Source organism: Sylvia atricapilla, chromosome 6, assembly GCF_009819655.1.
Source record: "Sylvia atricapilla isolate bSylAtr1 chromosome 6, bSylAtr1.pri, whole genome shotgun sequence".
Classification (NCBI taxonomy): domain Eukaryota; kingdom Metazoa; phylum Chordata; class Aves; order Passeriformes; family Sylviidae; genus Sylvia; species Sylvia atricapilla.
In genome coordinates, this window is record NC_089145.1 from 48,983,888 (window position 1) to 49,010,206 (window position 26,319).

The 26,319-nt window shown below is 44.0% G+C and overlaps 1 protein-coding gene across 1 annotated transcript in view; it reads right to left on the bottom strand.

Moving 5' to 3' along the window:
* CCDC85C (coiled-coil domain containing 85C) overlaps window positions 1–26,319 on the bottom strand; it is a 109,819-nt gene that overhangs the window by 31,416 nt on the left and 52,084 nt on the right. Inside the window, exon 2 of the mRNA XM_066321860.1 lies at window positions 11,184–11,260. Within this exon, the coding sequence (XP_066177957.1) occupies window positions 11,184–11,260 (77 nt within the window). The remainder of the gene's footprint in view (window positions 1–11,183; window positions 11,261–26,319) is intronic.

Genomic DNA, 26,319 nt, shown 5'->3' on the forward strand with positions numbered 1-26,319 from the left:
AAATTAAATACAGAAAGACAAAAATTTACTTGACAGAAAGTTCTTAGCATTTATGAGAGATTAGCAAAAAATGATTTCAATTAGACTTATGTTCTGAAGTGACTGAGGAAAATTAAAAAGCAGCACTGTCAGCTCCCAGTAATTCATGAATTAGCATTCAAAACAGGGTCGTTACATAAGTAGCCTTTAATTGAAAACCTTTTTTCTCCTTTCGCATAAGTTGTAACAGATGAAGGCTGAAATGAGGTTAAAAAAAGTATTTAATCATAAACGATCAGTTTGACCCTGTGCCCTGTGGAAATACTAAAGCCTTCACAAAGGGTCTCAGCTCCCCTTCTCTCTATGGGCTGTGGGGTCATTTGGGAGCAATCTGGGTGCCTAAACATGGGCATCTTGTGCCTGAGCATATCCAAGGGGGAGCCTTGGGAGATGGGATAAAGAGCTTCTGCTCTAGGCCTGGAGTCACCTGAGGACTACAGCTCTCTTCACCTCTGTGTAACTCATCTCTAAGCTCCTGCACTGTGAACACTTTCTCTCTTGGTTCACAAGTCATTTTAAAAAAACGCACAATAAAGCACCAAATTGAAGGTCAGGAGCCCCTTTTTGTTGACCTTTGGGGAGTATAAAGGGATTGCAAAATGTGTCCAGAACACAGAGAATCCAGCATACACGAGTCACTGACAGCAGACTTCCCAAAGGGCTGTCATTTCCAAGGGTTTATAATAATCAGCTTCATTTCCCTACAATGCAGACCCACTTGCACTAAGCTCAAGAGACAGCAGATTACACACCGCACCGCTTAAATGTATTAATATTATATCTGCTTTCAGCATCACTTTAGAAGAAATTATGTAACAGCATGAAATGCAACTAGATGGAAAGGAATACTGCAAGGAACTCAATATTGACAACAGAACATACCCTTACTGACACCAGTTCAGAAGATTTTCTTTGGACAAATTATTATGCCACACCATCACCCAGCCCTCTGACAGACACATAATTTCCATTTTTCAGTGGCTACCTCCCCTTTTACAAAACACAGGATTTCCTTCAGCCATCATTTCAACATCAGAGTGAACTTGCTCCTCACCAACAGGGAAAGGCAATCACACCCTGACCATGTAAGCCTCTAAGGATTTTGGCTTATGATTTGGTAATGGGGAGGGGGGAAGTCTATATTAAAAAAATCATTCTTACTTCAGATTTTAGTTTCACCCCATAAATCTTGGATGTTAGATGGAAAACTCTGTTGAGACCTTGGCTTTTGATTATATACATTTGTTAAGAGAAAAGAAAAAATACATAAAAGTTTTATTTCAGTGTATTATGTCAGGCTTCCTTCAACTTTATGGACTCTTGCACTGCCCATTACCTGGATTACTTGTCTGTCACTGTAATATAAATCCTTAACCTACCAGCAACAATACTCTAAACCATAATTGTTCCAGTAATTGAAATTGCCTCAATTTTGACACTCAACAACCCATTGTTTGCAACTGAGTAATTAAATGGAAGGTTTAGCTCAAAACCTTTTTCTGTTATTTCCTGTAGTAATTTAGCTGAAAGTGCACACTTCTCTTCATGTAGGCAAATAGCATTGGTTTGAACTTTGCCAAAGCACAGATACTACTAACCAATGTCTTTTGCAGTACAGGACAAAAGTAAATTAATGGCATATTTAATACATTCAAATAATTAAAAAATGGAAATCACCAACATTTGCAAGTGAAAAAATAAGCAATCAAAGCCCTAAACAACTAGCAGCAGTACTAAAAGGCAGCCCCCCAGGTTCCAAAAAGCTGCTCGTGGATGCATTAGCTCTCTCTACCTTACAGAAAGTTCGTGGCAAGCTGTTGCAGCCAGCCAGCTAGAAGGGAACAGAAGAACATTATATATGTGGAAACTTAACAGAAATAAAGTTACTTCATTATCTTGAAAAAACCCTGTACTTTACCACAGGTGACCAAATGGTCTTATATGTAGCATTTGGTAAGACAGTTTCATTATTTGAACTTCATCCCCTTTCCCTATATTCCTGACTGAAGCCTTGCAGAACCCATCTACACAAACATTAATATCTTACTATCCAGACCCAGAGCATGGTGATCCCCCCACAGAGTTGATATAGCTTGATCACCTTAGTCTTCCTCACAGCTCCAGGCATTTCACTACAGCTGCAGAGGTCAGTGGCACTACCAGAGCACACAGCTCTGTAACAACAACCCGGCCCAAGGCAGCCAGCTATCACAGCAGTGTTATTTTGCTGAGCTAAATCAGAGCAGGAACACATCTCAGATAACGTGCAGGAGGTGCAAAGCACCTGCCTTGGCCCTGCCAGGCAGCCTTGTGCCCCAGAGAACATCCCCTACCACACGACCTTGCACAAACATTTCCCCCTTATCTCATTAATCCATGTGTTAGTGTCTCATGCACCAGGAATCTGAGGGATGGGCAATTTCACTGTGTGAAGCTAGCAAATAATTGAATTAAGGTTCAGTAATTGCAGTTATCACTACAAGACATATTCAAGCAAAAATAAGCTCAGCAAAGCACATATCTGACTTTAAGAATATGTGAAAAGTCCCATTAGCTTCAGCAGCATTTATCAGGCAAGTTTGGAATCACACACATGAGAGTGCAATAAAAAATCAACGTATTTGATTTTGAAAGAACTCTGCAAATAAGGAAAAAAAAATTAAAGGATGAGATTATTTAACATCTTCCATGTCATGCAATAATATGAGCTTTCTGTAACAGGAGAGATTAAATTCCTTTACACTGGTTCATATCCCTGTTGTACATGCAGCACATCTAGGGATCACTTGAACTGGTGACAAAGGCTTTAGAGGATAAAGGTCTGTCAAGACACCTATTCTCCTGATTCCCTCTTCAGTATTCAGCCAGGAGGTCACAAGCACAGCCTCAGCCAGTTCCATCAGTAAATCCATTTTTAGTAGTTCATGTAGAATTGGAAATGCATTTGGGCATTGTGCCATGGCTGGATCTTAGCCATTCACAAATGTAACACAGGGATGAGGATCCCCACTTCTGCCTAGGCTCTGACTTCCCCCTCACATCATAGAAGCTGGAGGGGCAACCAGATTTCACCTGCTTGCATTGCTGACAGCAGGAACTCTCTCTTGTTGGGGGAGCTAACAACTTTGGGAAAGGCAGGAGACAGTCAGTAAGAGGCTTAGTGGATTTTACCATGTAAAATCACTCTTGGAAAAAGACCTTTGTAAGCATCTCAGTGGGGTACAAGGTATAAAAGCAGTGCAGGTTTCAAACCTCTCCATTCTCTGTAGCAACTGAGGTAGGGAACTTTAGTATACTGTTAATATTTAAGAATGTCTGTATTTTTGTCCTCTTGTTTTAGATCTGCAGAGAAAGATCAAGCCCATAACTCACAGGAGACTCAGATAATCAGTTCAAACCAAATTGCAGTATATAATTATAATCACACAACTGGCAGGCTTTGCTCAAGAGGAAATATGAGCTGGCATGGCTGAGAGATCCAAGTATCACAGCCTATAACCCAAACAGAAATGCAGCTCAATAGTCAACAAGCCAAATGGGGCTATAGCCATTGGCATTTGGTGCAGCCCAAGTCTGGTCTGTGGCTTGCATGCCACCAGATTCAGCCACAGACTAATAGAGCCAATCACGGCTCATTAGAAGCAAAATCAGTGTCTTTACTAGGGGTGCAAGTGGAGAAACTACAGAATGCTGCCCCCGTTCCTCCAGGGCAGTAGATGCTGATATGGATATCAAGCACAGGTCTGGACCATCCCCTGGAGTCACCTTTCATTTTATCCTGTCAACTGCACTCCAGGGAAGGAGGCTAAAGGGAAGCACTGCACCTCTTCCCAAAACTGCAGCCACAGCAACACCGCTGGGCTGCCCTCAAGGCACTCCCCACATCCCATAAAACAGAGTTGTGGGGAATGACAAAAATAAAGACCTGAAACCTCTCCTGATAAATCAGCAAAGGTCCCTTGCAGGATTTAGCTCAGGCTGGGCACCAGCTGACTGAGGGCTCTGCTGGGCACCCAAGTCCCTCTCCTCTGGAGGACCACTGGGATGTTGCAAGCTCTCTGCAGAATCAGGACTCAAGAAGACAGGGAGAATCAATTACTGCCAGTCTCTTTTTTTTTTTTTTTTTTTAAGATAATCTGAATATTCTTTAAAAGTCTCTTGTGAAGATTTATTATTTGCATTTCTGGCTTCATGAAAAACAAAACAGAAGTCTTGTCATAAACTTAACAGTTTTGAGTAAAGAGGTTTTTTTTTTTTTCTCTCAAAGCAATGAATGATTAACATCTTTCCCATTGTTGCCCAAGTTGTTTTCAGATGTCAGACTCTGAATTTTTCTTGATCTGGGCTTGAATTTGGCATTTTACTCATTGACAAATCTGTTTTTAAGCCTCTGCAGTTATTGCATAGTTTCCCCTCAAGACATTTTTCTTCTCAGATGGACGCATCACTGAGACTCTGTACTTTGAACCTCTCCACATGTTTCTAAGACACAAAAAGCTGCTTCTTCATAGCCTGATCTAACTGCAATTAAGAGCTTTTTCCCTGGCCCTGTCCTCATACAGAGAAAAAAAGTGGAATCTAGAGAAATTATTACAAAGCTGGTTAAGCACAGGATATGACTAATCCTGTATTTCACAGCTGGAGGTTAAACTGAGCCTCATTAAACCCAATGTTCTTGCTTACCCACAACAGAAACAAATGGGGCATGACAGAGCTTTGCATGTGTGCATCTCACACACACTCAGACACTGAAATTCAGTTCCAGTCCTTCCAAAATTTTAAGTTGCAAGAAATTTTATGATGGTCTCACATTTGTAAGGCTCAATTAACTCAGTATGTCTCTGTCTATCTGTTAGTCAACTTCTGAGTTCAGATCTTTTGAATTATTTTTCCTAGGTTTTTAGGGAACTCTATTTACATTCTCATAAAATCCCTGGATACCACAGGTGACAACCCCCAGAACACAAAGTACACCATCCAGATTCCCTTATAAGTTGCAAAAGCTCATTTCTGTCACTGATTGTGCATTTTAGAAGTGCATGAATATTTATTCGTGCGAGAGAATATTTATTTTGGTAGGTAGCAGCTCAAACCCCTGATGCCCAAAGTAAACAGAAGGAACTCCACTGTCTTAGAGGGCTTGAAGGTATTTTGAACTGCTCCTACAAAACCATACATTTCATATTTGGGGAGGAAAAACATTTTACTCAATTGTAATATTTAATAATAATAATTAAATAATAATTACTCAACTATTGTTACTGACATCTCAAGCCAACTTACTGGATAGCAATCTGGTCAGATCAGTCTTGTCATTATAATTCATAAAAGAAGGGGGTGACATAGAACACACTTGGACATTGATCGGTTTTGTATGCTACGGGGGTTTTTTTAAGACTCTGCTTCCACAGCTAAGGAAGCCACATTTGAGGGATTCTGTTATCATATTTTGCATTTACACAGGTAAGTAATGCAGTGAATTCTCAAAACTATATCAAAGTTTTGGTCTCAAGAGAGAAGGTCTCATGAAAATGTGTTTCTTCAAGAACTGTACTCCAAAATGCATGCAGTCCTGTAGGAATTCTCACAGTTGACTTGAAAGGAATATTTGGATGTGACCCCAAATACTAATCTCCTTTTTGATTACTTAAAATTAATATGCAGCTAAACATTGAAACACTATCTAAAAACGGTAACAGAGTAACTGAGGGCACATCCCCTTCAGTATTCTGAATTTAAATGGAGACCAACTGCCTGGAAAGCTTTCATGTCTGAGTAGCTCTGTATTACAAAAACAAAAAATCCAATTTCCCTTGTGAGACCTTAAATTAAAGCAATTATACTTATCCTCCTCACATACGAACAATAGGTAGGCTTTGGGGAAATCAGACAGGTTTGTAATTTTGCTCCTGTAGTGGTGAGTGTGTGCAGTGCTCCTGGCACAAGCCATGGCCCCGGACAAACCACCCGAGCCAATGCACAGAGAGACCCAAATGCTAAAGACCTTACAGCGACTCTGCGAGCGAGAGGCAACTCTGCAAGCAGGAACTGTTAATGGCAGACTTGGCACAGAAGTGGCTGATAAGAAAACAACAAGAGGAAATTGCACTCTGACTCTCCTGAAGCCAGCCAACACATTGTGGGCAATTTCTCTTCCTCCTCCTTGGGAAGAGATGAGGCTCTCCACCGAATGGCATTTACATCTTTGTTCTTTGCAGTACTAAGGATCGTCAGGCTCTTTTTGGCCCTGGGGTCCAGATTTCCCCCCTTGTTTTCAGAACAACATGCTGGAAACTGCCTGCTGAATGCATGGTTGTGCCAAGATCCCATTTGCCTAAGAATTTGCCTAAGCCTGCAGATGTTGTGGCCATGGAAGTTCCTTGCTCAAACACCTCAGCTCTGTTTTAATAGTGGTATCACAGGCATTGCCTACTATCATTTTATTAACTCTACAGCTGAAGCTTTCTTTTAATTCAGGAAAAGCATACAGTTTCTTAAAAGTAAGACAAAGAACAGCTTCCAAGAACTTCTAGGGATGCTCTAAAGATCTTCCAAGGATACTCCAAATCCCAGGCAGCTAGCAGGCTGAACTGCTGTCAAGTGCCGGTGCTACTGAAGTCTATTTGGCAATTTTAATTAAATACTCTTGTGTTCCTCATAAATCTCAAAGGCTGTCACTCCCTAGAGAAGAATTTTTTTTGTTTCTGCTCTGCACCAAGGGACTTGAAATTTTCTGTGAAAGCAACACCAGGACTTCATTGTCAAATGTTCAGTTACTTAGAGCCTCACCTGCCCAATGCATCTGCTGTGTTAAAAGCTGGGCTTTTTGAAACAAAGGTGTGTAATGTGCCCTGAGCATCTCTGAACAGAAAAATGCCTCTGGCATTCCTGCTCTCCAGGGAAAAGGTAGACACAGCTCAGCAGAGACTATAAACCAAAAGGAGTCCTGACAGCCACCCATGGTGCACAGTACTTAGTCACAAGGAGAAAGAAAAATGATGAGTCCACACAGCCTATAAACTTCAATTTTAGCTAAAAGTGCTCAATCCTTGCATTTGTACAGAATGAGCTGAAAAAGCAAAACAATGTAAAAGAATGGCCAGGAGCTTCTTACCCTTATTACTTCTAAAATGTATGCACTGATAATGAAACTACCCAGAACTGACCTTTGGAGCTCCTAAATGTTGTAAATACAGGTCTCTCTAACCTAAAGGGCAAAGTGTGGAATTAAAAATTCCTTTTTGTTCAAAGAGCAGAAAGAAATGGCTTAAGGAGTCTATTTGGTGCTTGGACACTTCTAGCTCAGAGGAATGGAAAGCAAATATGGTCTCCCACCTCAGGGATTATATCTTAGCAATATGGAAAGTACTCTCACCTAGTCAACCAGACACCACCAAAGAAAGGTTAACAACAGCTCTTCTGGGCATTTCCCACATTGGCACAGAGGAAGATCAAGGCTTCACCCACGTGATATTGCACAGACCAAATGCATGCACACAGCAGGGCTCAGTGCAGTTCTTCCCTGGAGAATGTGAGACTACAGAAGGGATGCCTGTGAAGCTCTCATCTCTCAGAGCTTTCATTCATCTTCTTTACACCACAACTAAAACTTCCAGAAACCAGCTACACCTGTGAGAAATGTTCACACACCATCTCCACCAGGCTTTGTGGGGTCTTTGCCACTGTGGCTACACCACAGACACCTACCAGCCCTGGAGAGCAGGACTGAGTGGTCTTTTCTGGTAAAGGTATTTGCTACAAGTTCTCCCCAGACAATACAAACCAGGGCAACAAAAGTTGTGGGTTGCCAGAATTGCTGCCAGAGATTTGCCAGCACAGCAGTGCCATCAGCTGAATGACCTTCTAGCTGACATGGCCACGCCAGCAAAACATCAGAGCAAAAACTGCATCAAAAAAAGTAAAAACTGGAGTAGTTTCTCCTCAGAGAAAGGAAAATGGAGAGAGTGATGAGTATTGATGGGTTAGTAATGTCAGAAGCATATCATCTTCCAACTGGAAATACACATCATGTCCTTCCCTAGAAAGCAAAAGAAGTCAAAACAACAAAAAATCTCACATATATGGCTACAATAGTAACACCCTTATCTCCATCTCCTTTCCTCCCACTGCAGTGTGGCTTGTTGAGATGGTATTTATTGATCTCCAAGAGTAAGAAAAGCTCTCTCCATTAACCTGTTCAAATAACTCACTATACAAACAGAAGTGCAAATCCCAGCACACCTGTACTGCAGGTGACATGTACAGTGCAGAGCAGCTGCCAGGCACAGGCTGGGGAGCTTTTGCCTGTCCCACTGAGGCTTTCTTCCAAAGTGCTTATAGAGAAAGGATCTGTTGGGAAGCAGGAGAAAAAGTGCAAGCTTGGGATCCCCTGCAACAACTTGATTCCAGAAGGGGCTACAAAAACACCACCTCTCAGCACACCTTCACTCCAGAGATGCTGAGGAAGATAAAGCAACAAATCTCACTCAGGATGCAGCAGCCAGCAAAAGGGTATTGTGTCACTGGCCAGTGGAATATAAATCCAGCCATAAAGATTGCAAATATCCTTTACAGCACTGGCCTTCTCAGGTTTCTCTGGATGAAGCACTATTTCAGCCCTATGTTTAGCAGTTGGAAGGAAGCCAGGAAGACTTCCATAACCACCCCTGATTTGTTAATCCCTTAATGCACAGGCACTGTTTGTTACTTTGGATGTCAGGTTTCATCGCCCCTCAGCACGCTGGTGATAGAACTTCTTGACACAAGGCTGCAAATATTATTGCAAAGTCAATACTCCTAGGGAGAAAGCCAAGCCGAGTTAAAATGTGACTTTGGTGTTGACAAGCCAGTTTGGCACTGCAGAGCTCAAACAGCCAGAATCACCTGGCAACTTTCAAAACAGGAGAAAGTTTGCCAGGATCCTTTCTGACTAGATTCTTATCCCAAGATCCGCATGGTAACAGCTAAATACTTTCCAATCAGACAAAGCAAGTAAAAACACAGAAAGTGAATTATACTTTTTGGGAAAGTGCTTGCAGCTATATGTACATATGCATGTGAGTTTGTATCTATACAGATTTTCCTAATCGTTCTCATTAAAAGAGAAGAAAATCCAGATCTGGGTGTGTAGCACGACGGACTGGAGGTGAAGCAGCTCAACTCCCAGGGAATTCAGCCAATCCAGGTAGCTTCAACAGTCCTGTTGCCCTAAGGAAAGCTGACTCCCTGCTTACAAAAAATAAAGTGATTTCCCGAATGTGATCTAAAAGAAGTTGGATCCTGGTCTTTTTGGAGGGCCATTGAGACATCACACTGCACAGCACAGCACTGCCAGGCTGGCATCAGTGCCTGCTGCCACTGGGAAGGTGGCTGGCCTTCTCCAGAACACAGAGCTGTTTTAAGGTAATTTCCCTCACTCCTGGATTTAAATATTAATAGCACATAATAATAATAATAGCACAGCCCAAAAGGTGATGACACCTGAGGACAGTGGAGGAAAAGGCACAGCCTTCACACCCAGGGCAGCACTAGGTGAAGAGCTGATTCATGAGCCTGAAGCAGCCCTGCACTACCCAAAATTAACTGGGTTAATCATCGTCCCAATGCAATAAGCCCATGCAGCTATGCAGACCCTATTCATTTTCACCATTAATTACCAACTTTTTCTTGACTTCCTAAGGCAGATCTGACAGAGTAATGTGCTTGGCTGTGGCAGGACAAAGCTAGGCCAAGGGCACATTGAGCCCGTCCCTGAATCCGTGCACATCCCAACCGTCCACAGGCAGACCATCTGCCTATCAATAGCTCCAATTAAACAGTCCAGGGTTTCGACCACGACCAGACACCAGCTCAGTCTGGGAGAAAGACAGAGGGAGTTAAAATCAAATTACCAATCAATTAATAGATGAAGCAACTCCAAAGTTGTTGAGTTGAGCACCCTTTTGGGGTTTAACTCTTTGGTGGTTTATAAGTCTTTTTCATGGCTAGTAATGCCATGACTACATGGGTAAATGAATATGCTGGGAGAAAGGAGTAATCTTTAAAAAAGCTGAGAATCAGGTCAAAATGTGTGTTTTAGAAAAAAAAAACATTAGACAAGATTACTTTATTGACATTTCAGTAAGCATTGGGTTCTTTATTACTTTTGTTTGTTTGTTTTAAATGAGAATGTTCTAGAAGTGTGATCCTGGAACAGTCCATTCTCTGATTTGGTGAAATGCAAAGAACAGCACAACATAAACTGGCAAAAAGGCCTTTAAAAATATTACAAGGCCTTTTTTATTTCCAGTCCTTATAATTGGGAAGGATATGGAACAAAATGACTTTGAAACATGGTGCTTGAAGTAAAAAGAGAAGTATGGGAAAAAAACTTTCAAAATGCCATCAAGGTAGAACATAAAAACAGCGAAAGATACAAAAAAACAGGGAAAAAAGCGTAACTTTTCCTATGGTTTAAATAGATAGTGCCTTATTGAATGCAGCAGAGCTGCCCCTGTTTACACCAACTGCTGTGTTTTACAGGGGATCCAGAGGACATACCAGACAGAATGGCTGTTTTCCTCTCACTGCTCCACATTGCTGTATAAAGACAGGTAAGCGGCAGAGTGATCAAAAGCACAGTGGCACGTGGAGTAGACTTTGAAAGGGAGATGCAAGCAAAAAGTGCCCCTTTAGAGAGCCTGTTCAGATTTAAGTAAGATCTGAAATAAAAGCTGCGAGCCTGCACCACACACAACTATTCCCAAGGCTGTCCTTTGACAACAGTCTCCTCTTTCAACAAGATAAAAGTCAATGTAAATGGGCAAGCAAGACAAAATCCTACAGCAAGGACACAGGCAGAGCTGGACTCTCAGAGCATCCCCAGGAGCAGATGTGGGTCAAGGAACTCTGCAGGGAGGCATTAATGCATCTCTGAAACACCCACGGACACTAACAGACGATTCACATTTTTTCCCCTATTGTTTTTTATTTTAACAAAAGAAGACCAAATTCTACCTGTGTGGGGTTAATATGAATTGTGTTCTTCCTGTGCAGGATGTTTAGCAAAAGCCAATGTGCATTAAATTGGGCAGTCAAATACAACCATATAGAAATAGAAGAACTGAGACACACTATTGCTATCTATTATCTACCATAAAACCTACCTGGGAAAGAAGCTTGTTGTCATCCTCCAGCAGTTTCACTTTTGTTTCAAGTTGCCTGATATAGTTGGAAGACGAATCTTTAGGAAAAGAGAAAAAAAAAAAAAAAACACTTTCAAGATTCTTGTTGTACAGGCAAGTACTGTCAAACAGCAACCCATTTCCCCACTCTGTGGAAGGTAAATTTGGGAAAGACTTAATTAATAAAATCCTAAGTGTATAGGGTGCGAGGGACTCTGTCAAAGGTTTTTTTCAGTAAAAAGCTGAGATGCAGCAAAAGCAATATCTTTTGTGAATCTGCATCAATGCCAGTTTGAGGGGTAGGTAATACAGAAAGAAAGTGAAGTTGAAACACCGTGTTTGGTACTTTTATAAAAGTAATTTCCTAGTTTTGAAAGCTATTCTCATTCATCCAGAATGCACCAAAATACTCCACAACAGAACAAGACGTTTCCTTTTAGGTTTGAATAAACAACCCCTCCAGACACGTGCCTTTTTCTTTCAAAAGCAACTGAGAAACTCACAAAACCAAGCTGCTGGCACAGCTCTCAGAGGTCAGTGCCACAACTCCCAGTGCTGTAAAAGGGGGAGAAGTGTATTCAGCAAGGCCACAGAGCTGCAGCATGCACACAGCCTGACACACACAACAAGTGCCTACCCAGGACATCTGTTTTTTCTAGTGGAAGCACGTGACACTAACCAGAAAAACACCAGGACAATAAAACACGGAATACCCTCACATCAAATGGTAATATTCAACCTGAAGGAATGCAATGGCCGATTTAGCAGTGCAGTAAGAGAGCAACCCCACATAGGGTGGCCTGGCATGGAAGATAAGACACTCAAGAGCTCTGTGGGTGGCTTATTGCTCTCCAAAGCATCTGGCTTTTATTTAGAACCATGCTTTGAAGAAGCACATTTGAAAATTTCACAGGGAACAAAATAAAGGAAACTGGGAAAACCTTTTCTCCATTTTCATGACACCTTGATGAGTTCCTCCCATACAACTGGATCTTTGCAGAATTTCTCCTGCACTTGTGATTTGAGTAGCAAGAGGCCAGGAGCTGTTACAGCAGGAGGAAAATTTTGCAACGTAAGTATATAAAAAAACTCCAAACATTTTCCACACTTCTAAAGGGGCTCTGCAAAGTGCAAAATTATAATTTTCCTCATCTCATTTATTATGGCATGACTGCAGAAGCCACTGTTCAACCCCAGGACTTCTTGCTGAGCGTGAATGGGCAAGGAACCAGGTGTTAACACAAGGGCCCTGGTGCCAGTGGGTGTGTGCTGGGATCAGCATCCCTATGGAGAGCAAGGGATCAGCTTTGGATCAGCTTTTGGGATCACCTTTTGGGATCAGCCCCCCCATGGAGAGCAGGCACCTCTGGCTGCAGCCCTGGCACACGAGCACTCAGCCAGGCACACGTGTGAGGTTTAGGCTGGCTCTGTGCTAAGCAGCTCCTCTCTGCCTTTGCCAGTGGCTGCCAAAGGCTCTCGGCACCAAGCCTGGATCTCTTCCTGGCCACTCTGGGGGCAGCTCAGCAGAAGGACTAGCAGGGAATCACTGAGACTGCTTTGGCCACTCAAGGGAAAAACTGGAATATGCTCAAAAAAGTGCTACCATAGACCAGTGCCAAACCACACAAAGGAACAGCAGGATGGATCCAAGTCAAGTGCCCATCTAAAGCACACTCTCAGAGGAAAAATGCTTAGTTTTTTTGACTGGATTATGCTTTGTTCAAACCCAGGAAATCCAAACAAGTCCTCACGAGAAAAGTTAAGAAGACACTGTAGGGAGCTATGTAAGTTCAGTAAACAGCTTAAGTGGTGACAAGGTTCACAGCAACATCAGCTTGAGCTGCAGGGAACACAAACTCAGCCCAACAACCACCCTAACATGGGGGAGTCTCCAGGTCAGAGGAGAAGAGAACAAACCAAGTAGGTTATGGAATCAATCCAAAGCACTTTCCCTGTGAATGCCTCATGCACCACAGCATTAGCCATGCATATCTAAAGGTGGCAAGTAGAATGCTGCAGTAGATTGGTGCTGAATGCAGCAAGGTTTCAGGATCAGCTTGAAGAACTTGCTGAATAGTAGTGAACCTGTCCTCCAGCAGGGTGCAAGGGGAGTCTGAGATTGTTAAAGACAGAAGGACCATGGATTCTTTGGTCTGAGCTCCTCTGTGCCCTGGGCCATTACACTTTTGTTAACTTACCCCTAAATTCATTACAGTAATACCTATTTGGCTAAACAGCTCCAAAACCAGTCTCTGTCTAAAGACAAACAGATACTACTGGCTGTGTGCTGAATACAACAGCTTCCACTGGTAGATCTGGTCAGATAAGGCATCCTTCCCACCTGCATTCCAGCTCCACCAGTACCCTCATTGTGCCAGCAGCTACAAGAAATTTAGGTTAAGTGGATGAAGGGTGACACAGAAGCTGCCATGTTCAGGCCCTGAATACTACCAGGACTAACTGACTGGTTGATGAAAAGAATAGAGTATGACTGCCAAAAAAAGGAAATAGGGAATTATTTCCTCTCTTGTGGTTTCATACCCCTTACAAAAAAAAAAAAAGGGTACTCCCTGGGAAGGCAAGCCCTGCATCCTTGGGAGCCAGTGTACGCCACTGGTCTTGAAAGCCTAACTTGAGAACTGTCAGAATTCTCCAGTACTGTTCAACCCCAAACTATGCTTGATGTCTGACCTCGGCCAGAAAACACCCTATGGCAACATAAAACATACATAGGAAAAAAAGAAAAAAACTTGAGTGAGCCACTTTGTTAGCAGAAGATGCTCCATCTTGGGCAAAGGCTGTGAAACAGTGCTCAGAGCCATCCCAATCCTTGCAATGCCCTCAGAGATGAATCACTTCCATCTTCTGGACCTGCCTGTGTTGAGGCAAGTGCCAGATGAACCATTTGCATCTTGATCTCATTTTTAAGAAAGCTCGTAATTTTCACAACAGCAGGCAGTAACACTGCCAGGCTAAGCAGTGAAACCCCAGGCTAGGTCTCACCCACGTTATATCAAGAAACACATTCTCAACATTCTTCTGCCTCTGACCTTTCTCTTATCAGTGAGTTTTCATCCTCTCCTGCCTCCCCCAGACCCAGGAGACAAGAACAGCCCCACTGACCCACCCAGGAGAGGCAGCAGAGCTGGATCACTGACTGATCAGACCCTCACATCCCTTTTCATTAGAAATCAAGCAAATGCTCCTCACTGCTGTGTCAAAACCTGCTGCCAGCTGTGAGCTCCACCTTCACCAGCCCCAATGCACTCTCCCCAGTGGCTTGAGCAGCTCCAGACCCAGGGACTGGGGCATATCCCCAGCACACCCACCTAAGCCACATCTCAGGGCACTGATTTCGAGTCCACTCACACCTGCTAGTGCCCTGCTGGTGACCAGACAAGTATGGTGGACAAGGACACACGGTCAGTCGAGGATAAGGTCTCTGACATTCATTTTTCTCGGGCACTCAGTGCTGCCCGGGATGCCCTCGGGGCCAACATCCCCCTCTAGTTATCCCTTGGGGCCACGAGAACCAGCTCGTTCTGGGTGACTTAGTGGACCAGATGGCACCAGAGGGAACAAAATTCCCATCCAAACATTTCACATCCCACTCAGCACCCTCCCTGTGGCAGCCATCACACAGAAGAGAAGTTGGGGAGAGAGGCAGCAACACGCCCTGCCAGGCTGCTGCCCACGGAGCAAAACCGGTGAGAGTTGTAATCACCATCAGCCATCATTCACTTGCACAATGTAAATTCTACAAGCTAAATCGTTCAGAGAGCTCTAAAACCTGAAGTCCTGTTTCTTTACAAAGCCTTGGAAAAACTAATTGCATGTAGCTCCCCCCATTATCTCCATGAGAGGTAGAGGAGCTGCATTCCAGCTCAGGAAGGCGCATTACTGTTATTATCCACCCTTCTCAAGATTTACTGTTCTAAAAAACATACTCCATCTGGAATGGGATGTAATTCAGCTTGGATGTAATCTAGCTGAGTAACTTTTCTCCACATAGATAAACCACTTAATACTCATTACAGCTAAATGGAGGCAAGACAAATCACTCTACCTTGTTTTAACTCAATGGTCTCTCAGAGTGCAGGGAACTGCCTGGCTCCTCAAGCATTGTAAAAACATAAATTAGAAATTGTTTTAACAAACAAAACAATCTTGCAGCCTGCAGAGCACAGAACAGTGTAATTTAAAAAGACACTTGTAGCCTTTCTGATTCTCATGTGAGATTTCAGAGGAATCTGGCAGAGAGGTAAATATGATAAATTACACATTTATTTTGACAGTAGCAAAACAAATGGTTTTATTTCCTCGTATGCCACTACTCCAACCACAGGCATGCAGAGCAGAGGTTTGTGTGGTAGTTGCAAGGTTGGGATCGAGACACTTTTAAGACCTTTTCATAACGAGACACTAGCACCTAAATGAATATAAGAAAAAAGCTGTCCTCAGCTTAGGGCAGTTCACACCAGAGATGCCAGAAAAGATTAATGTTGTCTGTGAGATGAGAAAATTGTCAAGAGCCCATTGATGGGACTCATTCACAGCAGGACAGTCCTTGCAGCCTGGGCAATACCAAACAACATGGCAAGAGCAAACTTCAACCAACAGAGGTGCTTTAGTCCTCTTCCACAGCACCTCATTGAGGTCTTTTTGATTTGCCTTTTTGCTACAAAGCAGGGTTATGCAGTGTCAAGCTGGAGTGCTGGCTGACAGGTCAGGGCCATGTGCCCCACTCCAGCTCTGTCCCCACATGCACCTCAGAGTGCCCCACACACCCAGGAGAGAGGCTGGACACCCACTGCTTCCACTGCATTTTCTCCCCAGGAGCTATTTTAACTAAGCATGATTCTAGACAGTAAAGCACTGCTACATTTTGTCAATGTCCTGCAAACAAGGCTCTTCCTATCTTCATAAAAAAGCAGCATCCCTAAAGGGATTCTCCCAAACCATGGAGGAAAGGCACATGAAGGAATGATGCTCTGCCAGATTTGCACCTTGCAGCCAGCTGCCTTCTTTGCATGATAGAATGCTGACATTTTCTCTTCCTCTCCTTCCATCAAAGATCATCTCACAAGAAGGCCTTCACCTGTGCTCAATAAAACACTTTGCTGCTTGTTGGCAGTTTCATTATCACGTCTCTGTTCTTCCCCACTATATTTCATATTCGTATTGCTCTACTGGTCTTGCTTCTTGACACACACAAGCAGGCTGAAAAATGGCCAGTGGTTATATCTCGTAAAGAAGTTGATTTATTAAAGCAACAGCACGCTTTTAGAGCAGCTGGAAAGCAGATGAATCTCACATATCTTGAATATTGTCATTAAAGTAAACCATTGAGAGAGATGGACAAATGCACCACCCTTGCTTTTCCTAGGCAGCTCCATCTTTCTGCTCCTACCAGAAAACCCCATTCCCAATATCCTGTTTCAGACTGGTGTGCAAGGCAGGTTTTCACAACAGGCTTAATGGCTCAAATGTGAGCAGGGCCACCACAAAGCCAATGCTGAGTTACTTTAGTTTCCCAGGTGCTCCCCTCTGCTATGGCACCACCAGGGTTTTCAGGGAATGCTCCTTGGTTTGCCTTGGTGCAGAATCTCAGAATAACCTGTGTGGGAAGGGATCTTAAACAGCCACCTAGCACAGCCCCTGCAGCAAGCAGGGACATCTTCTACTAGATCAGGCTGCTCAGAGCCTCATCCACCTGTCCTTGAATGTTTCCAGGGATGGGGTATCTACCACCTCTTAGGCAACCTGCAACAGTGTTCCACCACCCTCACTGTCAAAACTTCTTTCTTTTATCTAATCTAAGCCTAATTAGATATATCTAATCTAACTCTGTCAGTTCAAAGCCATTAATCCCTGTAAAAAGTCCCTTCCCAGCAGCCCCTTCAGGTACTGAAAAGCTGCTCTAAGGTCTCCTTGCAGCCTTCTCTTTTCCAGCCTGAACAGCCCAAACTCTCAGCTTCTCCTCAGAGGAGAGGTGTTCCAGCCCTCTGAACATCTTCACATCTTCATGATCATGTCCAAAACACCATACTCTGCTAATCCCAAATCCCATGCCTTTCCAGTAGCATCTTAGGCACAATTTTGGGTACTCCCTTGAGGTATGGTAATATGCAACAACAAGTAAATGATAAATAGAAGCTACCAGTGTTTTGTAGCTCTGCAAGATATTCAGCAAGCAAACCATACCAACCTGCTCTACCTCTTGTCTCACCACCTCATTCACTGTGAGCTGTGTCAGGAGAAGTTTCCCCTGCACTCTTGACAGACAGTGTTAAAGAGGTGGCAGGAATGCATTCACAGAAAGAGAACTAAGGCCAAATCTTAAATATTTCCATAGCTGAGGTGCTAAGGTGCAGCACATCTACTGGACAGACACTGCCTTAGACTACACTAAATAAATAAAAGGCCCATCTGTAACATTCAAAGCCACCTACAATAACATCTATCTGAATAAGACTGGTAGGACCAGGCCTCATTTTCAAGGTGCAGGTGATAGCTCAGGCATAGTTAGGTATTAAAACACCAGTCAAAACAACAGAGAAGTGTGTAGCCAGTCCAATCACAAATAACAAAAAGAGGGTCTCAGAATAATACACATTTTTAACTCTAACAAGACTGGTTATGCACTGGCAACATGGCTGTGCTGCAGCTCTGACGGGATGGAACATATGCCACTGCAGCTATTTAATTAACATTTCATAGCAAGCCTCTAACTATGAGGTCTGAAGGTTTTCAAGACTGAATGCTCCTGACTCAGTTCATTCAAACTCCTGAGTTTCAGTTCATTAGACCTGTCCGGGTGTTGTTTAGCAGTCTCAAGCTGGTCTGTAAGAGTCTGGTAAGGTCTCTCCTGACTCTGCTTGTTACAGCTCACGGCTGTGACTTCCAGCCATGACATCACCTCCACGCACAGCAAAATATCTGCCCACAACGACTGTCAGCAGTTCAGGAGCTCCTGATATCAGGATTTCACTAGGACGTGGTTGACAGTGAAGGAGGAGTGTGTGTGTGCCCATGTGCTGCAGCACAGTGGCTGCCAGTTTCCCCTCCCTTGCTTGGGTGATGTGTACACGACAATCTTTGCCGGGGCTGTCCCTCTATCACAGCACAGAGCAGGAGGCACCACTGGAGAACTTTTGCATCTGAGGATGTCTAACCCACACAACCCCTGAAACCTGCCCAACAGGAACAGGATGAAACACCTGATCTTGTCATCTGAAACCACACTTTCCCCCTCCTAAGGGGACAACCAGTAGCTGCTCTTCTGCTGCTGGGAGTGGGCAAGGCCCAGAGTGCTGCTGTGGCTCTCCAGGGCTCTCCACAGCCCTCCTGTCAGCCTGCAGGCAGAGGACAGCACCTTCACCAGGCTTCTCAGATGTGCTGTCTGCGTGACAGACTGCCTCAGCCCTGGTTACTGGTCACTGCTGGTCATCCAGGTTTCCTGGGGAGAACTTTCCTGCTCTTCCCCCAGAACTTTTGAAGGTAAACAGCCAAGGAAAAAAATGTGTTTGCTTTACAAGTTGTGTTTAACGCCTGACTGTGGACATCACCCCAAGAAAAATCAGTATGAGTTTCTGATGGTTCAGGCTCAGTCAAGCTTTCAGTTAAGAAGGAAAAGACTGTAATTAGACGAAATAAGCAAACACAGTGATAGAAATATTAATGTGCAAGACATGCACAGCCAGACAGTCTTGACTGGTGTACATGTAACAGAGAAAAGCTGATTTGCATCCCCTGCAGTGCTCTCACTCCCTGCACATGGAAGCCTGCCCTGTCTGAGAAAGCAGGTGCCCTCCAGATCAATCCCAGGTGCTGCAATACCTGCAACACCCATCATAGCCCAGTGACACCAGGCTAAATTCAGGGTTGCCTTGACCTCTTGAAGGTCAAGGTTGCACTTGCTGTGCAACCACTAGATGTACTCAATGACTTCTGCCCGAATGCAGAAAGGACAATTCTAAAGAAAGTAGGACAATATTCAGATTTTAGGTGGATCAGAACGATCCTGTCTTGCAGACATTGTGGGATAAGCATTTCTACACCACAGATTACTAGTTGATATGAAGGGAGACAAAGGAAGATACAGAAGTTGGAGGAAAGACAGGGGAAGATCAGACTAACTACTGGATGTGATGCTGCACACATGAAAACTTGCAAGAGAAGAAAATATTAGTAACACCAACAAACTGGAGGTTCTTTGAGGGCCTCATGCCTTAGTTAACAAAGCTTCATTCCAAAAGCTTGGCTTCTCATGTCAGAGTTGCACTATAGCAGTGCAGGACCTTCTGCTGTCACCAAAGCCAGCAGAATAAAGCCATAGCACACCGACCAGTGCCAAAGCAGTGACTTAGGAGATCATCATAATCTTCCTTATCCTGTACCTTTCTACTGTTGCCACAGATGGGCAAGGGCTGATCTACCACAGTATGGCCTGAGCAGGACCTTCCAAGAGTCTAATTTTAGAAATGGAGGGATAAATCCTCTGCCTTTGATAGACCCATGGACTGTTTCTCCTTGGTACAACAAACTCCTTGATCCACATGAAGGAATGGCTGGACTCAGCTCAAAGTTTGGGTCCTAGAACCAGTTGGGTTGGACTCTCCTGTGGGGGAAAACAGAGGTGAACAGAAAGTTGTGTCACCAGTGCTTGTTAGAGGACCGAAGCTGCAAGTCACTCACTGCTAATAGGATTCTGCAGCTTTAATGATTATGAAAAGGTTAAAATGACCTGCCAGGCACCCTCAGCTGTTTAAGCCTCTTTTCCTTCCTCGTGCTGCTTTAATCTTGATAGCATGATCACGTGACCAGGTCAAAAAAAGCCCCAAAGCCGATTAGTGTCTTTCCACCAGCTACAAAGGACTCAACATTTGGGGTAGTGTGGATGTTTCAGCAAGAGTGGCCCCTTTTGCTCCACAACCTCCTTTCGGGGGCACTGATGAGCACTGTAGCCTCTAGAAGTCAGCAAGAGAGTATGGTCCCAGGGGAAATTCCCTGAAATCTCTGTGACAGGCTGTACTCATTTCTATTCGTATCAATCCAGTTACTCAATTCCTCTCTCCCATTGCCAAAACCCAACCCTTCCTGTCTGACTTTGGATACTGTTGTGGTAGCTGCTGTCCCTGTCTCCACTGCATCAACCAAAGGCTCAGTTCATCCCACTGCCAGCATGCCATGCTCACAGCCTCTGCCAAGGCCAACCCAAACTTTTGTGGCAGCATCCTTTGATTCCTCATTCAGCATACAGCAGTCCTGTAAAATAAGGATCATGGAAGTGATTGCAATTTGTAAACTGTGCATGAACCAGTTGTTAGGCTGAAAACAATATCTGAGATCATATCATGATGCAGATGTAAACAGGGGAAATAATCCTCCTTCACTAGTGCCATTAAAGATCTTGAATAGGGATCTGTGTCCAGTTTTAGGCATCACAGTTCAAGACTCATGAAGGCTACTTGGAAAAATTCAGGAGAAAAACAAGGAGGATCAGAGTGTAGAAAGTACAATCTAGCAGGAGAGCTTGAAGGAATCCAGCTTGCTTAGCCTGCAGGTGAAAAGACCAAACACAGATGCAGTAATGGATTTAAATATGTAAATGATAGTCAGAAAAATAAAAAAGTTAATAAATTGTACTCCATCTCCATCCAGGAAGAGCCAGGTCTCTCATAACAGAAATATTTAAGGGCTAGAAGAGGCAGTGGAATTGCCATTGATGATGACTTTCACAAGAAGGCTAAACAAACATCTGTCAGGAGCAGTTTAGGTAGGCAAAGGGACTGGTTTGGTGAAACTGAGAGCCTTTCAATCCTGTTTTCCATGTCCACCCTGTACAATATCACATGAGGAAAATCTGTGGATGTTTCACTTTTAATCCAGAAAGCAAACATCACAAGTTACTTGAAGGCAAAAAATGAAATCACTAAGCAACCTCTGTTGTCACCCTGCCTTTTGGTTTTCCATCACCTGCAGAAAGTCTCACCTAATTGCAGAGTGGCTGGCAATGAAGAAAAGAGGGCTGGAAAAACTGTGGGGAGAAGAACATGTGCTGGAGTAGGGCTCTCTGACACTATTGGGATGTTTGCAATAAAAAGGTTATATTAGAAACAGATGGCTTTGTAAAATACAGACAGAGATTTCAAAAGCTAGTACTTCCTAAAAAAAAAAAAAAAAAAAAAAGGGATGGGGGGGTTATCTTTAAGAGTTATCCAGCTTTTCCACATAAATTCACAGTCCTAAATCACAGAAGGCCAACATGCACGAGGCTTGGTATGACTATAGTAACAACATATGGTCTCTAGCTGAAAGAGTTTAAAAAAGAGGCTGCTCAGTGTACGTAGGCAAGCTGGAGAATGCCAGGAAGCCACGTGGGTTAGGAAAGCAGCCTCAGAAGCACTGATAGTCCAACAGTGGTCAAGGCTGGTAGGCACTCTCTCAGAGGAAAGAGCTGGAGAAGGCAGCTGAGTCCATGTCTCTGAGTCTTTGGACAGCACAAGTGAAAGCACTGACTTGAAAACTGAGGATAGGGAATGGAGACTGGGTTGTTTTAAGCTATTTTAATCATCCAGAAACCTCCACAATAAGCTGCAAAATAACTTCCCCAAAACAACCACACGGTCTTTTGAGACTGGAAGGTAGCTATAAGAAGACCAAAACCTCTTTGGTTCACACCAGTTAGATCCAAAAGAATTGCAAAATAAAGACAAGCAGGGTTCAGAGTCCTCCTCACCCTGTCACAGTCAGAAAGCTCTGGAAATAAGGCCTATCTGAAATGTTTGCATGCACAGCTGCCTTGCTAAATTATCTCTTATAAATCCACTGAAATGAGCACAAGTGCTTCCCAAATCGCCTCCCTGGTCCCCAGTTTGCACTATTGCTGCTCCATTTATTTTTCTCTTTCATCTCATCACAGTAATCAAAGTTGCACAGGATGCTTGTCCCCAAATCTGAATCCACCCAAACACATGCAGATTTGATCCCACCCTTGGAGGATTTGGTGGGATTGTTTTAGTTCCAAAAGCTTCCCCAGATTTGACAAGACCTTTGCTGAAATGTCTCCATTTTCATGGCAAACTTTTAACCATCGATGGCTCAAAACCCAGTGAGAAAGACACGAGGTTAATTCAAAGGCTTGTGAAAGAGAGCAGTTGTAAATGAGCTTTGCTTTGACATTTTAGGTTTGTTTGAATCTTTTAACACATTCTCCTGGATAGATTAACATTACCTCCTAGGTAAGAACCACTGCCAAGTTTCAGATGGCTGTAAATCTTCTACTCGACACTGTACATACAAATGGGCCAGTAGATTTTATGCAGAAATTCCCACTGCCTTTGAAGGAATTCTGCTTAGGAACTGATAGCACAAAGCAGTCCAGCTGCAGAAGGGCTCTCTTGAGTTTACAAAACTATTTCCTAAGCAACCTGTGAGGGGAAAGGCAGATCACCAGATTAATAGATGGGGATTATTTTGTTAAAACGATAAATAAAATCTTACATAGTTGCAGAAGTCTTCCTTTGCAAACATCAAGTTGAAACTTTTGCTGGCTCTAAAAATGCATTTTGGGTTGTAAATCTGCTCCCCCTTTTTGCTTGGGAAGATTCTTCTGGACAATAAATGCAGTGAGCCTGGGAGAGGGCTGCATAATTATCCACTCCACACAATGGAAACCAGCCTTTCCAATACGCTCCTCAACCATCAGGAATCCAAGCTGCGTGATAATTAAAACTCAAAAATCTTCTTCCATCCAGAGAGAAATTAAACTTTCATTTCCACTCCTCAAATAACCCCACCATGTCCAGGAAGCTCCCTATTAGAAAAAAAAGTATTTCATAGATGCAAATGATGCCCTTCTGAGTACTGACAGGAAAAATTTAATTGGCAGCAAGGAAAAACTAATGATTAGGTTAATGAAAAATAGGCTGTATTGACTCAGGCCACTCGACCATTCTGATGAGGGTAAACAGCCCCCCTTCTTCTTCCCTGCTCCCCTCGTCTTTGTCTGCTGCACACAGCAAGGCTGAGAGCAGGAACACATTCAAAGGCAGTGCCTTGTTGGGAAAAGGCTGGAGTCAGATCAAAGTCCTTCCACCCAGGGGCCCATCAGAGCCCAAAGCTTGCTGAACAGTCTCCATGTGCCCATGAATTCATTAATCCCCCCCCACACTGCACGGGCTGCCCTACCTCTCATCTTTAACCTCAGCACTGCCTGCCCCCATCTCTCTCCCTGAGCCTAAAAAAGTGCAAGGTAGCAAAGGTGCTAATGCTTTTTCCAGCAAAAAGTATTGACCCAGCTATAACTAGCATTTCTGCACAGGATGGCAACAAACCTCATTCCCACATGGGGGCTGGCAGGGGAGGGCTCTTGGCAGGAGGCAAGGACAATGCCTGATTTCACAGTGCCACACTATTTGGGATGAGGGCTGCTTGGGAAGTTTTAGGTAAAGCAGTTTTTGGTAGCAAAACACTGTTTTATCAAAAGAGCACCTTTTTTTATCCCACACAGTCAGTTTCAGGCAATTTTTAGCTCTGGATGAAATTTCTGGTCAGACTCTCAGAGAGAAAAGGGGAGAAAGCCTAAAATAGCTGTGAGTCCACAGCTTAAGGCCATCACTAGGAAATGTCTAAATCCCTGCACACTAAGCTCTTCTGGAGTTGGAGACTGTATGTGTATGTGTCAAAGACTCAAATTTCTGTAGCTAGGGATATGCAGCTTTCCTAAACATCAGGCAGAAACCCCACACCCAGTCTTATTCACCAAAAATAACTGCAGTTGTAGAGTCAGTGATTCCTACCAGGAAAGATGGGCACTTGTGAAGGCTCCAGTGTTCACCTACAATTCAGTTTTGCATCTCTGTGTGTTTTGCAGTTAGTTGGTTTAACATGCTGGACTCTCAGAGACCCAGTGCTTTGGGAAGAAATGCTCTGCTGCAGTTCAGAGCAGAAGACCCTGTTCCCCTCCACTCGCTCCGCAGTGATTCTGAGGCATTTATTTGCTCTCTCCCTGCCCACTTCCTCCTTTCCATCCAGCAGCAGAAACCCCTCAGCCTCATGCTCTCCTAATGCAGACTGTAGTTAAGCACTATATGCTGCAGTTGCCTTCTAACTTAACTTGTGATAAACACAATCCAATGGTGGTGTGAGATCATGAGAGGAAGGTGTGCTTCCTCCTAAAACATCTTCAGGGACTCACTGCAGTCAGGAGAAACAGCCACACATAAAAAAAAGATAAAGTATGTACACTTAATTCACTGTACTTCAGTGTCAAGCTGGAAGATGGCATGGATCCAATCCCCACCAGCTTCCACCTGAGAAAAAATTCAACCAAAAACCCATAAACAACTGCGTCACAGGGGAGACCCTTTGTGCCATCAAATCACACAAAGGGAGCTGTGTGATAGCTGCCTGCTCTTACCTGAGGGTGGAGGGAAACCCTCGTTTTGGAAAACAGCAATGCCCCATCTCCTCCTACCTGCAGCCCTTTCCTGCCTGCACCCGCTGCCCTGCCGTGGGGGCCAGCAAGAGGAAATTAAACAGGCTGTCAGGTGTAATGTGCTGGCTATGCCAAACCAGCATGGGCTTTGTCAGCACCGGCTGCAAACAGAAGTAGGCAAACCAAAAATATGCTATAACCCAGAACTGAGCAGAGCAGGGACTCCAGATACCCAAGCAAGTGACACAAGTGATTCTTAAGGTATGGCTTAAGAATCCAAATACAGCAAATGTATCATTCATGCCTGGAAAAAATGGCCAGACAATACATACCTAAGAATTTCATAATACACAGTGTCTGACAGGAGTAGAAACAAGGTGGAGGCACAGATCACAGTGTGTCACTGTGCTGGACTGAAATAGTGAGACTAGGGAACAAAACCTGTTTTAAAACAAGTTAATAGTACAGTGCTGGTACAATAACCATAGGAGATATCATTTAGGAACAGCAAATCCATCCTCTGAGAAATTTCCCTAATAAGTGTAACTCACTCTTGTCCATGCTACCATCCTGAGCCAGGAGTTTTAGGGAAGCGCTCTACAAAACTGGTCTGTGCCAGAACTGACCCCTTACAGGGGATGCTGAGCAACCCTCACTGGGAGGGAAGGTGCCCTGGCCACACCCCACAGGAAAAGTCCCTGGTGATGACAGCAAAGCAGGGAACTGCCCCATCACCTTGCCTGGGGTAGCCAAGGAGAGCCCAGGCATTTGACCCCCGGGGATAATAAAGTCAGTCCCGCAATGATTTAGAGTGCAGGCACTTGGAGGAGACTTTCTGACCTCCCCAAGCCAAGCAAGTGCTCACACAGCTTTGCAAAGGGCCGTGCAAACCTTTGCCATGTTTCTCTGAGGTTACACACAGAAACTAAAACTATGAAACGCAGCCAGCTTTCCCTGTTATTTATTAACCAGTTTATTGCCTCTCACTCAAGCCCTTTGGACTGGCCACTGACAGCTCCCTGCCAGGCAGGTTGACATGTGCTTTTCTAGGCTACAAAGCAGCATGGAGCCTTCCCAGCCTTCATGGCTCACACTCAGCCTCGCAGCTCCAGCAGCACACAGGGGCCCATAGGATCCATCTCTCCCTGCTGGCTTTCAAATGCATATTCTGTTTCAGGCTTGAAGAGCAGGCTCCCAGCAGAATGAACCCCTGCTCCCTCCCTCACGTCACATTCATGAGTAGGTTCTGGCTACACATCATGGCAGAGCTGGGGCAAAGGGAAGCAATGTAGAAAGGGACCCTGTGACAAACATCTTATTTCTCAACGACCATGTTGCTCCAGGCATTTCTTGTCTGCTCACCACAGAGGGTCACCTGAGATGTGTGTCCATATCTCAGAACTATCTGAGAACTAGAAGAGGGTGAGAAGATGGTCTTATTTCCACAGAATAGCTATTTATTGCACCTATAGAAGAAGAAAAAGACTGCTAAGCACAAGCCCCCTAAAGCTGCTGATATCCCCAATCTGCCCCCCAAATAATCAGGTGGGTTCATTTTCCAGGGGTATATGCTGCACAGAGATGGGAAACAAATCATTCACCCAAAGATAAAGGGTGTTTCATTGGTTCAGGCACAAGGACAGAGCAGTAAAATACGTGGATGGTCAAAGTAACGCC